This window comes from Mesoplodon densirostris, chromosome 20 (genome assembly GCF_025265405.1).
Source record: "Mesoplodon densirostris isolate mMesDen1 chromosome 20, mMesDen1 primary haplotype, whole genome shotgun sequence".
In the NCBI taxonomy this organism is placed as follows: Eukaryota; Metazoa; Chordata; class Mammalia; order Artiodactyla; family Ziphiidae; genus Mesoplodon; species Mesoplodon densirostris.
The window spans coordinates 9,512,695-9,528,379 of NC_082680.1; the positions used below are offsets into that span (position 1 = coordinate 9,512,695).

Here is a 15,685-nt window from a genome sequence, read left to right on the forward strand (position 1 = left end):
CTGGGTCATATGATAAGAGTGTGTTTAGTTTTGCAAGAAGCTGCCAAACTGTCCTCCAAAGTGGCTGTGCCATCCTGCATCCCCACCAGCAATGATGAGAGTTCCTGTTGCTCCACACCCTCACCAGCACTTTTGTGTCTGAGGATGCTTTGAGTACAAGTTTCCGTGTTGATGCTGATTTCCCACTATTGTAACAATAGAGATATTTCATTTATATCTCTTATCAAGGGAAATGCAACATTTATTTATTGGTTTTGTGTATGTGTGTTTGTGTGCCCATAGCGCCTTACTGCAGCTTGACCCACACCCTGAAGAATGGTGGTGTTTTAAATAGGACTGCAGGAGAAGTTGGAAGTAAAGTGCATTATTTTTGCAAGCCTGGATATCGGATGATTGGCCATAGCAATGCAACCTGTAGACGAAATCCTGTTGGCATGTATCAGTGGGATTCCCTCGCTCCACTCTGCCAGGGTAAGAAATCTGTGTTTTCATCCCCAAACTTGAGTTCAATTTATTTTTCTTATTTTAATCACACTCTGAAACGTACAAGAGCTGTGATTATGGTTAAGAGGTAAGGAAAGGGGCTTCCCTGGTGGCACAGTGGTTGAGAGTCCGCCTGCCGATGCAGGGGACACGGGTTCGTGCCCCGGTCTGGGAGGATCCCACATGCCGCGGAGCGGCTGGGCCCATGAGCCATGGCCGCTGGGCCTGCGCGTCTGGAGCCTGTGCTCCGCAATGGGAGAGGCCACAACAGTGAGAGGCCCGCGTACTGGAAAAAAAAAAAAAAAAGTAAGGAAAAAAATGAATGTGAGTTCATAAAAGTACAAATTAAACTTTCTGCTGACCGTGCAAACACTTCTGACATTTGCACTCAGCTTGATTTAGCTTTATAGCCTGAATTCGTAGAATGGTTGAACACTCACTAGATGCTGGGTAGAATTATTCTAATACTTATATTTCATTTTGAAACTTAAAAATGTGTTATCCAACTCAGATTCAAAATAATTTTTCTTGACAGTTGTATTAATTAGAAGAAAATCAATTACTAAAGCTCATTTTCCCTTTTCTTAGATTAAAAACTCATACTTTGAGCCACACACTGCATATTTCATTTTCATTAGGTCACTTAAATATAGGACTTGTTAAAGTTGATTTCAATATTTCATGCTTTTTTTTCATTTTCTTTCATATGCATAAAAAATCAAATTTTCAAATAAGGCATTTTAATTTTAATTGAAGCCTTTGAAGTCATGAAATTTTCAGTTTTCTCTTATCGAGATTTATATGCATAATGAAATATATTGGTCTTTGAAAGCTAATTGAAATTTATGAATGAAACCTCATATTGGTTTCCTTGTTTCTCTTTTTTCATTAGATATTAGATTTTCTGGTATTGCTCTATGAGACAATAATAGATATTTATCACAATTATTGTATGTGTCTTTAACCGCAAGAAGTTAATCAGACACCCAGCCTGCATCATTTATGTTGTACCTCCAGATATTCTTCTTTAATGTAAGATAAACATGAAGATCTAATAGGCTTGTTTCATTAGGATTGATGTTTTTTTTTAAGAAGAGTACTTTTTCTCTCAAAAGAAGAAATGCTTCTCATTTTCTTTAAATGTTCTGTTACTCTCTCTGCGTATGACATAGAATCCATTGCTCAGAGAGCAGCCCCATGGGCTGTATGTCCTTGGCATTGTGGACTGAACAAGGAAAATGGCTGAGCCCAGGATTGGCAAGAGTTCCCAAATCTTGGCCTCTAGAGGTTGAGTCCCTAGACAGGGCCCTAAAAGGAATCTGCTCTCAGGGTAGAAGCCCAAGAAGATCCTAGAAAGAGACTGTCATGTAACAAGACAGACACATGAGAAATGACAGTCCAGGCAGATGTTAGTTTATCTCCCTGACACGTGAGGAGTTGTGAACATTGTTGACTCGATGGAGGGATGGCTTGCTCTTCCGCTGCATGGTTGAAAAGGAATCAGAGAATGCCTGGGATGTGTCTTGTTGATAAGTTTCCACTTCCCTCTCCTTTCCCCATTTTTTCACTCAGCAGAACTATTTGATGCTGAATTAAATGACTCAGAAATAGAAATAGAGTACTAAAAACCAGATCCTTCTGGAATCTTTGCAGTTTCAGCTGAAGGATTTGGTTGAACGTGGTCAGTGTATCTCTTCTCTGTGTTGCACATAACCCCAAAGCAATGCCATCAGGGACGTGGAATGTTAGAATCACACACCACGTTCTAGGTGGGAAATTGGAATATAAATGCCCAATGTGATTGTGTTCTCAAACTATAAAATATTTTAGAAGCATCATTTTCCCACTATAAATCCACAGTCTTCTGCACTTTCTGTTAACCATTCTGATAACTGGGGAGTCAATATGATCTTGGTTTTTTGTTGTTGTTGTTTCATAAACTATGACCTGTAAAACCTGGAGGGCCCTTAAAAATAATCTAGTTTAATTTGCTTATTTTTATGTTTTTTAAACTGAGGCACATAAAAGTTAAGTGACTTATTAATAATCATAAAAATGTTGGTCTAGAGTCCAGACCTTCTGCCTGCCTCTTCAGCGTTTGAATCAAAATGTGTCTGGCCAAAAGAAATTCTACTTAGAACAAGATTTTGCAGACACCAGTTCTAAGTAATCTATATTTTAGGTGTTTAAATTCATTACTGTGCAAGAGTTTCTTTAGTCTTCTCTTAGTTCTTTCCAATTTGTGTAAAATTGCATTTTGATTACAATAATGTATAAAATATTTTCATCATATGTGAGGCTGTAATGTTTAAAAATAAAAAAACATGGTGAAAAATAGGCTTTTTTAAACCATTTGAATTTTTTGGTACAGCTACACAAGCATTTGCATCATTTTAAAGATAAATCTTTTAAAATAAATAGTAAAAATGTTTACTCTAATAGGTGAAGGCCAATGAGAAAACATCGTAAAATTTTAAACAGAATAGGCTTATATAACATATATATTGGCAATTTATACCCTAACAGTGTTTTACTTACAATTAAAGAGCCTTAGAGCTGATTGAACTGAATTTAATACAGTTCATAATATAAATGTATAATTGTTATTGTATTTAATAAAGGGAAACTTGATTTGTTTAGCATTAATCATTCGCTTTCCTTTTGTTACTTACAGAACACAGAAGTTTTCCATAATGTAAATACTGACCTAACTTACAGAAAAACATTGGCCTTCTTCAATACAGTCAGCATGAGCCTTTGTGGATTTTTAATTCCCTCCTTGTACCAACCATCTAAATTCTATTTAGATTAAATTTTTTTTCAGTTTTTAGATAATTGAAGATAATTTTTCAAAGTAGTTTTTGGGTCCAAGGAGAGTTAATAGATATAGATGGATGATCACCATCTATGTGGTCCTGAAGTGCCGGCAGTTCATAATGTTAGGGTACGAAATTAAAGAGTGGGTGAACTCTTTCTTTAAAATTCTTGGAATTCTGTAAGGGAAAAAGACTTTGCAAAAGCATCATCTAAATGCATACCATCACACTATTCCCTCTCAAGACAGCTCAAACTCTTTTATGATTTTATTTTCTTGCCCAAGATATTATATTCACATTAGATATAAAATTGGAAAATGAGGATTTCCCTGTAGCACATTTATAAGGATAAAGGTACAGGCTTTACCTCTGAAACCTATAGACCTCAAGCACACTGTTCCAAAAATTAAAGTAGATGTAGGGTCCATGTTTATAGAGAGGATATACTCTGTATAAGTTTTTGACATTTTGTTTATATATACATGTTCATACAGAGGCAAAGTGACATTAATCATATGTCTGTGTTTGTAGATTACAGTTGTAGTTGTAGGTTTAAAACTTAATGCAAGCATTAAAGATGATAACAGCTGTTTTCATGATTTTTATTTCAATTCAAACTTACCTCTGAATTAGGCACTGCAGGTACCAAGACACACTTCCAACTCTTAAAGCTCTGGTGGTCCGTTAGGAGAGATGGACTCATGAATCAGTAACTACAGTTTAGTATGACATTAAGCAAGAGAAGATATACACTGAATAGAGATGGAGCAGAAGGTTTTTTCTTGTTTGTTTGTTTGTTTGTTTGTTTTTGTGGTACGCGGGCCTCTCACTGCTGTGGCCTCTCCTGTTGTGGAGCACAGGCTCTGGACGCGCAGGCTCAGCGGCCATGGCTCACGGGCCCAGCTGCTCCGCTGCATGTGGGATCTTCCCGGACCGGGGCACGAACCCGTGTCCCCTGCATTGGCAGGAGGACTCTCAACCACTGTGCCACCAGGGAAGCCCGCAGAAGGTATTTTTTCAGGATGTTTTTCCCATCACGGGACAGCTGAGTTAGGATTTGAAGGGCTAGCACCGATGGAAATGCGGTTGGAGCAGCAGGTAGGGGCCATTGTGGAAGACCTCAACTGAGTTTACGTAGCTTTTACTCTCTCTCCTGTGGTTGACTTCAGTCTATTAAAGGGCAAAAAAGACATAGTCACATCTGCATTTTGGAAGTATCTTTTAGTAGTGTGGTAGATGATTGGACAGAATCCTGTCTAAATTACAGGGGTGCTTAGAACTTTTAGAAATATGCATTGGAACCATGATGAAGACCTTGATAAATACAGTGAAAATAGGTTTGAACAAAAACAGGCATAGAAAATATTTAGAAAACAGAATCAACAGGCCCTTGTGATGGAATGTAAAGGGTCAGGAAGAGAGAAAAATACGGAATGACAAATCGTTTTCTGGTTTTGATTGCTGGGAGTATTGTGGCACCACTCAGTGAAATTAGGACAAGTGAGAAAAAGCAGGCTAATGAGATCAGTGTTGATGTGCGGCCTTCCATTACCTGTGCCCAGAGCAGATACAGTTTCTAAAAGTATCAGTAAGGAGGCAGTGGTCTAAGTTAGTTCAGGATGCTGAGTGCATCCTTACTTGTTTTTCATGAGAGGACGTTTGACTCTGTAGGTTCCATAAGGAGCAAATCAAATGAAAAAATTGTAATTAAAAAATTATCTGCTGCAATAAATTTCAAACTAAATAGCTCCACCAGAAAACACGGAACATCTGACACCCTTTGAGAGAAGATCACATTGGGTCAACAGCAACTATAAATCCTGCAACCCATCTAATTACTGATGCAATAGTAATGGTGCAATAGTTTGAGACTCTTACCAAAATCAAAGGTCACCATAGTTATGTTAATTATTTTATTTGAAGATAGGGGACTTGAAAACTGGAAACAAACAAATAAATAAATGGACAAATACCCCTTTGTGGCACTGGGAGCCTACTATTTAATATTTATTTAATATACTTATACATTTTATATATTTAATATTGCAATATATTATTTAATATTTCAGTTATCCTTCTGGAGTTGGTATAGTATTTCTCAGTGATTTGAACAGCATTCCTTTTATGCTGACAGAAGAACAAAAACAACTTACACATTTTCTAACTGCACTAGGATTTTTTTTTTAATTGTGCAAAATAATACTTTGAAATGTTTACTAAAAATGCAACACTTGCCTTTTAGTAAGTGAGTGAGGTAGAAAGCTGAGGGCTGGGGTCAGGCCCTTTGAGGCCCCCAGTGCTGGTCATGTGACCACAAATGTTCTGCCCTAGGCCCCAGCAGAACATGTCAGGGCAGTGTTTGAATGAAAAAAAAAGAAGTGTAAATTAATGACAGGTATTTGAGAATTTTTTTTTTCTTTTTCTTATTTTATTTATTTATTTATTTTTGGCTTCATTGGGTCTTCGTTGCAGTGTGTGGTGGCTTCTCTTGTTGCGGAGCACGGGCTCTAGGAGCACGGGCTTCAGTAGTTGTGGCTCGCAGGCTCTAGAGTACAGGCTCAGTAGTTGTGCTGCAGGAGCTTAGTTGCTCCGCGGCATGTGGGATCTCCCCGGACCAGGGATCGAACCCGTGTCCCCTGCATTGGCAGGCAGATTCTTAACCACTGCACCACCAGGGAAGTTCTGATTTTTTTTTTTCCATTGAAGATGACTTATCTTGTGCCCTAATCTGCTTTGTTTTCTCATTTTCATTGACTTTCTGCTGGTGACATCTTAGAAGCACAGAATTTGAGAGAAAAATAGTCATGTGATGGGCAGGGAGTGCTAATCTCCCTAAACCTGGTTCCTGCCATGTAAAACAGGATCTTTGATGCCAAGCTCTGAGAATTGTTGAGAGGGTTCAAGCACTCAGACAGTCCTGGGCAGGACTCAGCAGCAAATAGCACCCTTCACTGCCCATCATCTGTGAGAAAGAACACACAGCAGGCCAGATGTGTTGTATCATTTCAGAGAACTTCAGCTTGCTTTTCTCCGTTTCCTTGACCTTTTAAATTACTTCTCTCAGAAAACCTGTACTGGTTTTTATCGTCCTCGATAAAGCCAGGCATATCTTTTGCCCTTCAGGCTTCATTTCCTGCCTTCAACCAAGAGTCTCTGCCCAGCAGCTGTTTCCCTTGTCAATACACTAATCTTATTCATCTTGGAGGGAAGCCAAAATTAGAACTGAAATTTTCTGTATTATCTCAAAGATCCAGTTAAAGTGGTACCTTACAGGGCTTGGCTTTCAAGTTTCCTGTGTCACAGAGAGAGCAGTTCCCATGTAGCTCTTTATCTCAGAGCCGTGATTTTCAGAGCACTTGGTGAGTCGGAGCTCTGGCTTGGACTTGATGTTGTGTGTTGTTTATGCTTTGCTTGCGTTTTGCAGGCAATGAAGCATAGGGAAAACGATCATTCTCACAAATGACATGGTTAAGCCTCTGTTCGTAAAGTCTGAACTTTAAGATGGAAAGATATAGACGCCTGCACTCTGCTGATATGTGCTAATATTTGCTGGTGTAAAGGGTATGGATAGGGCAGGAGATGGGTGGCTGGGTGGGGAGGTTCATGTAGGTCTGCCGTGAGCCCAGGACTGAGCTGGGGATGCATCCTCTCATCTCTTTAATCCTGTGGACACTGGTGCTCAGAGGCGACGTTACCCAAGAAACACACGACTAAACACCAGGGGTGGGATTTGAACCCATGTCCTTCAGATTCCAAAATCTACATTATTTCTACTATACCATGAGTATTCCCTCTGTGAACATTATTTCTATCCACTGAAAGGGCATCTTTCAGAAGAAAATTGTTCTTTTTGTAACCTAAAAAAATAGCATCATTATCAAAAGTTCAGAGGATATATTTGGTGTTCTGGCATAAAACTTGAGTTATTTTGTAAATCTCAAAAACTTTTACCTATGGGCATAAAATGCATAGGAAGTTATGACTTTTGTCTTGATTTTTTTATACATATTTATTTGCTTCTATGAAATGTTCAAGCTTCTGTGTGACATGATAATAGTGCAGTGTTTTTAGAAATTTAAAAATAATGTTTTTAAAATTATTTTAAAAACAAAACAAATCACATGTTATGATATATATGAAAATATGTATGTATATGAATATATATATATATACATGTGAGAATACAGGTTATAGTCATTATGTCAACTATATTCTAATATATTAGGTTATGAATCCACATAGTTCATAAAGCCAAAAATTTGCCAAATCCCACTAAGTATATTGTAAACTGAGGTTTATTCCATTTGCTCATGATCTTCTTATGGGATTTGAGTTGAGTGATTAGATCTTGGGCATTTCACAGTCAGAATCTCCCAGTTTAGGCAAGGATCCCTCCCATTCCCAGTATTTACTGGCGCCATGACCCTGGACAGGCAACACAATTCACTGGGGTTTAGCTTCTTCTGTGAGCAGGGATAAGAATACTCCCCCACCTGGCATGTTTGAAGGATTAAATGAAACAGTTGACATGAAATCTTTACGTTGGAGCCGGGTACTAACAGGCACCCCTAAAAAAGGAACCTTACAGGATAGAAACATAATTTCATCAGTGAGTGTCTTCAGGAAGTACTTGTTGACGTGCTTTCAAGCAGAGATTTTACAAATGTCTAGTTAACGTCAATAATATTTAAGTAACTGAGCTGGGAATAGGTTTCTCTGATTTCTCACAATACTCAAAATGAGACATCAGGAAACTTCTTCTATAAAGGGCCAGGCAGCAAATATTTTAGTCCTGTGATCATAGAAGATCTCTGTCACATGTTCTTTATTTAAAAATGTTTCACAATCCTTTTAAAATGCATAAGGCCATTTTTAGCTGGCGTGCCGTACAGGAACCGGCCACAGACTGGTTCTGCCCTGAGGGATCGCGGTCTGCTGACCTCTGACCCAGATAATGTGCCTGGATTCGACCATAACACAAGCATAATTCAGCCGATGTCAGTTATCTTCTGTAGTTTGCAAATTATATCTCAGACATTTTACAGAAGACATATAATTCCCTCTATCATGTGCTAAAATCCAGCATGTTTATTCACAAAATTAAATAATGCATTTTCTCTGTCCATGCTTGGCACACACCGTACATCACAAAACTCCATGTTTCCTGTCTGTGTCTGGAACGTGGTGAATAATAAAAGCAGTAGTGGGTGGAAATGTACACAATGGTAATTTTGTGTAATAGCCGTAGTGATATGAAGCCCTTGACCTTCCTGGGCAAGGAGCTGTGCAAAGTATGCAAAGTCCTCATTTTTTCTAAGAGAATCCAGAGTCCTATGGAGAATAGTAGCTAACAGAGCTCTATCGTGTACAAGGCAGTAAAGGAACTCCCTGTGACGTAGCTTTGTGTGCCTAACATAGAGCGATGAGCCCCGCGCGGAGAACTTAAAACATTTCCGAATGCCAGCAGGAGGACCCCGTGTTTCCCTGCTCTTCTGGAGCCTCAGAGGGAAGGGGAAGTGCATTGGCGGAGCAGAGGGATGCGTCCACACGGAACGTTCCACAGCAGCGTGCAGAGCTTTGAGATGAGGGCTCCTAATCAGTGAAAGGCAAAGAGGAGTGAAGATGGTAGAATGCCCTGTGTGCGGTGTAAGATACTGACCAACGTTACAGAGCAGGTTATGGTCTTTCATTAAAGAGCCACGGCAGCAAGCTCTGCCTGTGAAATTGACAGTTTGAAATGTCAGCCCCTGGCATAGAGAATGTGGCACCGGAGTGAAGAGAACAGGCAGGCCCGGCAGCTGTGCAGCTGGCTTTCTAAAAGTCCTCAAGTAGAGGTAGCTGAGAAGTCCAGGAGAAGTCAGCAGTTCAAAGGAGGGGTTGATCAGTGCTGGAGAGTCATAGGGTGTGACTTGGCTTGTGAGAACCTTGGCTCCTGACTGCAAGTTCTCCCAGTAACCGAATCAACTCCAGCAGCAGTGTTTGGATCTCGGGGCAAGAAATTTTGCAAATTGTGAAAAAATGGAGAAATTAGTGACAGAAGGTCATGAGATTTTCTTTCTGGACATATATAGAGGAAAACGGAAGTCACAAAATATTTACGTTATTTACTACAGTGAAATTGCCTAGTTTCCTTAGTTCCATCATCATTCTTAACAGCCTTTCATAGTTGCATCACATGTTTATTGCTTGTTTATTTTCTGCGTTCTTTTTTTTTTTTTTTAAGTAAAATGCAGCCAAAATTTCAGGTCAGCAGTTTTGAGAATTTATTAGACCCACAAAGTTCATTTTGTTAAAAACATATTTAATGGTCCACACTCTACCAGGCACCTTGCTCTTCTCTGTGGCTCCATTGTTTCACTCATGAAAGTCGGAGGACAGTGGATTGATGCTGTGCTCACTGTCCCACTAACTGGAACTGAGCACTGGCAACCGTTTCCAAGGGTTTTTATTGTCCTTATTTTGCAGGCGGCGAAGCTAAGGCTGAAACAGGTTAAGGGAACTGTCCCTGATCAGAGCAGCGTGTGCAGTGATTTGATGAGTTTCCAGAGCAGCATGCTGTCCTGTCATCCCACCTACCAAGTTAGATGAAATATGCCCCAGGATTCCAGATCCCATGAAAACCCGCCATAAACAAAGTGTTCTGATCCTCTGGCGAGTTCTCATGACACCAGACTGAAGGTGCATTAGGGTCCCGTCCCCACAGGAGGGTGATCTCTGTGGGGCAGTGACCAGAGGTAACTGGGTCAGAGCTGGCATGTAGCACACAGAAGTGTCACTGCTTTCCTTCAGCTTCTGTCCCCAGGGTCTTGCTTTTTATTGAATGGAACTTTGTTTTATTTCTTTGTTCCTAAGAAGTGGCCCTTTTCTTTTTAAATGTTCACACCTGTGCCTTCCTGTGACTCTCCAAAGCAGAGAAGTGGGCGTCAGCTGCTTCCTACAGCCTTGCGGAAGCAATGGATTTGCCCCTAAGGAAACGTTCAAGCGGCAGCATTTGCCAAGTCAGAGCCTCTCTTTGTCTTTAGTCATTTGTCTGGCCACGTACTGGGTCCCTTCCTTTCCAGAGCTCTTCTGTTTGCTTCAAATGATTAAGTGTTTTTTGTTTTTTTTTTCCTTCCTGGGCTACGATGTACTAAATATTTTCAAGAGGTTTAGAGCAGCTAAAGATGCTTCTCAGCCAAATCCTGGTTTTCTTCATTTTCCATTTCAGAACTGCCTGTGTTTTTAAGTTGCCCATCTGTTTGAGTTAATGTCTGTACATACAAGCCATTACTTCCCTCTGTCTGCCCTCATTTTCAGAAGTGCTCACCTTTATCCCTCAAGACCAATGGGTGGATATTTCTTATGCTAGTAAATGCTCTTTCTAAAGTGTCTGACTTCACACCTGTCCCCATAAAACAAATAAAAACAGTGTGACCTGTTAAGTCCCACGGACCTAGAGGTGATTCCAGCCCTTTACCACCTCTCTTATTATGATTTTCTAACTCAGCCTTCAGCCCAGTATTAATGGTGTGTTGGATGCTGGCTGAGCATCACGTGAGATGTTGCTTAGAGTTTGGGAAATCAGAGAAGACAAGGGAAATAAAACACAAACAAAAAAAAGGGTCCAGAAATATCATTAATACTCAAATTCAACGTGGCCTTTATATTTTCAGATTTATACTTTGAAAATGTATTCTGACCTATTTATTTATCCATCTATTTATTTATTGCCGGTGGTTGGACATTGAAAATAAAAAAGATATGAATATACTGAAATATAGCAGATGGCACCTTGGCAGCACCACAGGACAGTAGCTGAGATAACCTGCTTTGGCATCAGATACCCTGAGAGATGCCCTCTGACACAGCTGTTGACTAGTTATAAGAATTTGGGCACTTTGCATGACATTTCTAACGCTCACTTTCCTTAGTTGTTATATCAGTCAGGGTTCTCTAGAGAAGCAGCACCAGTAGGGTGTGCGCAGATGTGCACAAGGGGAGGCTTCCTGTAGGAGCTGGTCCCCATGGTGACGGAGCAGAGAAGCCCAGTGACCTGTGATCTGCAGGCTGGAGGCCCAGGCAGCCAGTGGTGTGATTCAGTCCAAGTACCAGGGAATCCAGTGGGAGGGGCAGCGGAGAAAGTGCCAGGAGCCCCGATGTAAGAGTGGGACAAGCTGGGCGTCCCAGCTCAAGCAGAGGGAGGGCATTCCGCCTTCCCCTGCCTTCTGGTTGTACTGAGGCCTCAGGATTGGGTGCCGCCCACCCGAATGGGGGCGGGTGCTCCTCCTCACTCCTCTGAGAAGTGAATGCTAAGCTAGTCTGCGTACATCCTCACAGACTCACCCCAGGAATAACGTTTTACCAGCTCCTAGGCACCCTTTTGCCCAGTAAAGCTGACAAGTAATATTAACCATCTTAGTAGTAATAAAAAATAATAATTTAATTTACTTATTGGGGTATTTTTGAGATTAAATGAGGTCATACAAGTAAAAGAACTTGTCACAATGGCAGGAATTGTGTATTTGACCAAGGAATGCTAGGTGTTCTACTGATAAAGGTGATAATGTTGTTTGCAGGTGAGCGATTTCTCAGTGACTTCATCTGAGCCCACCTCCTCCTGGTGTGGATGCTTCTCTGACTCCGGTGCTCGGTGCTGATTGTCCTGAGCCTGGAACCTGGTGTGGCTCTTTGAGGAGGCACTGGGGCACCAGGCACAGCCAGCATCGGGCTCCAAGTCCCCCCACTTTTGGCCCAGAACCACCTAATTTGTCTTGATGGTGGCATGAGGGGTCTGAGGGATTCACTATCAGATGTTTCCTCTGTATTTGTGATGGAAGGGAAAACATTCCTTCATACTGTTTAGTTTTTAGTTGACCCTAATCTAGAGAGTTGAAGAATGCTTCCCTTTTTATTAAATCTGAAGGAAAGTTATTTTTTTTCATAGTGAAAGAGAGCTGGAGTCCTGATAACGTGCCCAATGTTTTGCTGTGTGGCTTATACTATACATTCTGCCACATTAGCCTGTAAGGAACTTTGATGTTTCTCCTTTTACAGATGAGGAATCAAAGCTCAGATAAGCTAGGTAAATTTCCAAGTCGTAAACAGACAAATAACAAACTCAGACTCTCCTAGGTCTGAATCCATGTTCTTTCAACTCTCAGCCTTGTTTCCTACAGCGTTTTGAGTTGAGATTGATTTGAAATCATGGCACAAGCTTTCATTCCACATCCACGTGTGCACAGTGGTAATGTTTCCACACCAGTGCTCACCTTCGGGTAATGGACATGAAGCAAAGACGTGGACCAGGCTACGCAGGACGTTTAGATTTGCTTTGTGTCCTGGAAACATGCCTGGAAACCTAGCAATGCTCAGCAATGGCCTCGGAGGGCTCCCTGGACTTGTTCCCTGAAATAAACGTTCATGGGGGCTTCCATGCCCTCCTTGTGATGATCACATTATGTTACATGATTCCAACAGGCTGAAAATGGTGATGAAGTTTTATTTAGAAGATAATGGCAAAGATGACTTGTTATTTGCGATGCAGACATTTTTGAGCCTAATTTTATCCCCTGTTAAATATTGTTTTAAATGTGAACTTATTTATTCATTTTGTATATCACCTATATTATTACTAAAAAGAAACTGGTAGTTTCTACAGAACAAGTGGATGGGATTAGATAACTCTTTGCTAATCAAACTCAAAATGCTTGTAAACCATCTAGCACTATTCATGCCTGAAGCAAGTATAACTCATTAGCTGAGGGCGTGGTCTCTTCTGACCCATTAACAAAGATATGGAAGGCTCATTGATTAAATCCAACAATGTTCCTGGCTTTTGTCCCCTGGGAGGTGCTTATTACAAGACACACTCTTGAGCCGTATTATATTCAAATGCCACTTTTACTGAGGTCCTCATTAGGCAGATCATGAAAATGTCACCTTGGGTCTGCTTGAGTGATTAATGGAATGTCTGCTGTTTAAAGATGGCGGCCTAATAATAACTCAGTTTTACTCACGGGATCTCAGATGGTTCAGAACTGGACCCCAGTACAAGGTTAGACACCATTAACAGCCATGCAAACATTTATCTATGTTTTAAAATGTTTGTTAAACAAAATAATTTTATGTTGACTTTTAAAAGTAAAATAATGGCCTGCTGGGAGTCAGAGAACATGCTTGCTGCTATACTGCGCTTAGATAATACCACACAAGTTTAGAAAATTTGTAAGAGGGAGCTAGATCTTCCTCTGTACTTTAACTTGCCATACTCATTTTGTGATGGTTTAGAAATCACGCTGTACAGCAATGTGGAGGGAAGGGAATGGATGATAGGACAGACACGTCTGTCTTGTGTGTGCTGAGGAAGACTTTGGGTAGGATCATGAACATTTAGAGATAAGACTGCAGAGATGACTGACGTAGTTCAGCTTCTCCATCTTACACGTGAAAATGCTTAAGCCAAGATGATAACTGTTAAAATATTTGCGGAATTTAATGGACTTCAGAGCAGGAATTCGTGGCCACGAGAACCACTGCTGTCAGTGTTCACACGGACGACTCCAGGTTTGCATCTGCAGGGAGCCTTTCACTATAACACAGATGCTACCTCAGGTTTAATCTCTTACAGAATCTTTTTTATGCTTAAGAAAAGCATGACTTGGCCAGTTATGCTGAATACCTATGACCGTCAGGAAGATAATGACTTTAAATGATCAATTTGCTCTATCAAATGTCAACTGTGTAACTATGGTCCTGCTCAAAAGGGGGAAAAACAAAAGTATTTTGTCTGTATATCTCAAGAATGTTTTTCACTATTTATGTTAGAATTAAGTTATTATCAGGAAACTCTTATTTTAGAAAAAAGAATCACTAATAATTAAATCATAAACCATCAAATATTTCCTTATCTTCCTCTCTTCCCCTCCTTTGTGTTTATTTTTGTGGATGTCAGATTGGAAAGGACACGGACCAACATGCCAAGTGACCTGAAATCCAGTCCTGTCTTTTCCAAATTTAACAAAAGGAGTCAATTTTAAAATTCCAATTAAAAGTTGTATTAGCAAGCCAACTGGTTGTGTTGAAGACTCATGGGCTCTTTTTCAAAAAGAGATGAGAGGCATTTATCTGCCTTTTCAGCTTCACGTTCCACTCACTCACAGGGGCCTTTCATGTTGCTTAACTTAGAGTTTAGCGCCACTATATGTAAAATGGGAATAGTATTGTTTTTCCTTCCCCAAATTATGTAATAATTTTATAATTCAAACTAAGTAATTAATAGGAAAGGAAACAAATAGGTGATATTATTTGAATTGTTTACTCTAAATAAAACTTTTAAAGTAGAACCTTAACATGTGAACTCGTGAAGACATTTCTGGGGAGAAATAAATTTCCCAAATGTCTAAGGACACAAATTCTGTTTTCTTTCAGTGAGCCTAACTCTATAATGTGCTGATATATTTTAATCTTCCAACAAATTAGCTCCATGGTACATATTTTAATCAATTATGGATTAATATTAAACAATGACAAGTCTTTTCACAAGAAAGTTTGAGTGGATGTTAAGAATGTTTTATTCCTTAAACATAGTTAATAGATTATACAACACTTTGTTCAGTTCACGGCCTCAGCCGTGTAGTCTCGTATCGGAGCTGAACATCGGGAGATTCAGAGAGTGCGTTACGGAAGGCTGCAGTAAATACAAAATATTCTTCTTGCTCTACCCTTACCACCCCACCCCACCATCCTTTCCTCTGTGTCCCAGACTCACGGGACCAACGGTCTAACTAAAATACTTATTGTGCCTTCTGATCGCAAAAAAACAGCTCCTTTTTTCCCCTCCAATCTGCTCTCCTGGGGTTTATCCTGTCTCAGAAAATGGGCCCTCAGTCCAGCCAGCTGCTTAATTCACTTCCCTCTCTTGCTTCCACCTGAAGTCCTACCTACAACCACCACGTCCTCTTGAATCTAGCCACTGAGTGTGTGCCGAGCCCATCCACCTCTTTATGTCCTCCTCATGGAGCACCCAAGAGGCTTTCCCTGACCACCTCTCAACTCATCCTGGGGACAGTAGTCAGGATGATCTGACCAAAACACAATGGGCTTGTGTCAGTGCCCAGCTCATCCTTTGCAGGACATCCTGGAGGACCCAGTGTGGAGTCCCAACACTTCACCACTAAGAACGTGTCCTCTGACTCCCTCCCAACTGTCCTTCCGACCAACCGCTCACTACGCCAGCCTTCCCCACTCCCCAGCATTTCACCTGCACTTTTTTGCCTCACCTGGCTTCATCCTCTGAAGAATGGTGCTAGTCAGGACCACTGGCCTGAGGGCTGGTGCTTCAATAGGGAGACCTTTCCTGGGCCCTTCTGCCTTAATTTAAATAGCGATCCTTATTGTCCCCTTTGTTT

The 15,685-nt window shown here is 40.6% G+C and overlaps 1 protein-coding gene across 1 annotated transcript in view; it reads left to right on the plus strand.

Moving 5' to 3' along the window:
- The window catches only part of CSMD1 (CUB and Sushi multiple domains 1), a 1,461,432-nt gene that overhangs the window by 1,355,437 nt on the left and 90,310 nt on the right, over positions 1 to 15,685 (plus strand). Inside the window, exon 51 of the mRNA XM_060085850.1 lies at positions 283 to 471. Within this exon, the coding sequence (XP_059941833.1) occupies positions 283 to 471 (189 nt within the window). The remainder of the gene's footprint in view (positions 1 to 282; positions 472 to 15,685) is intronic.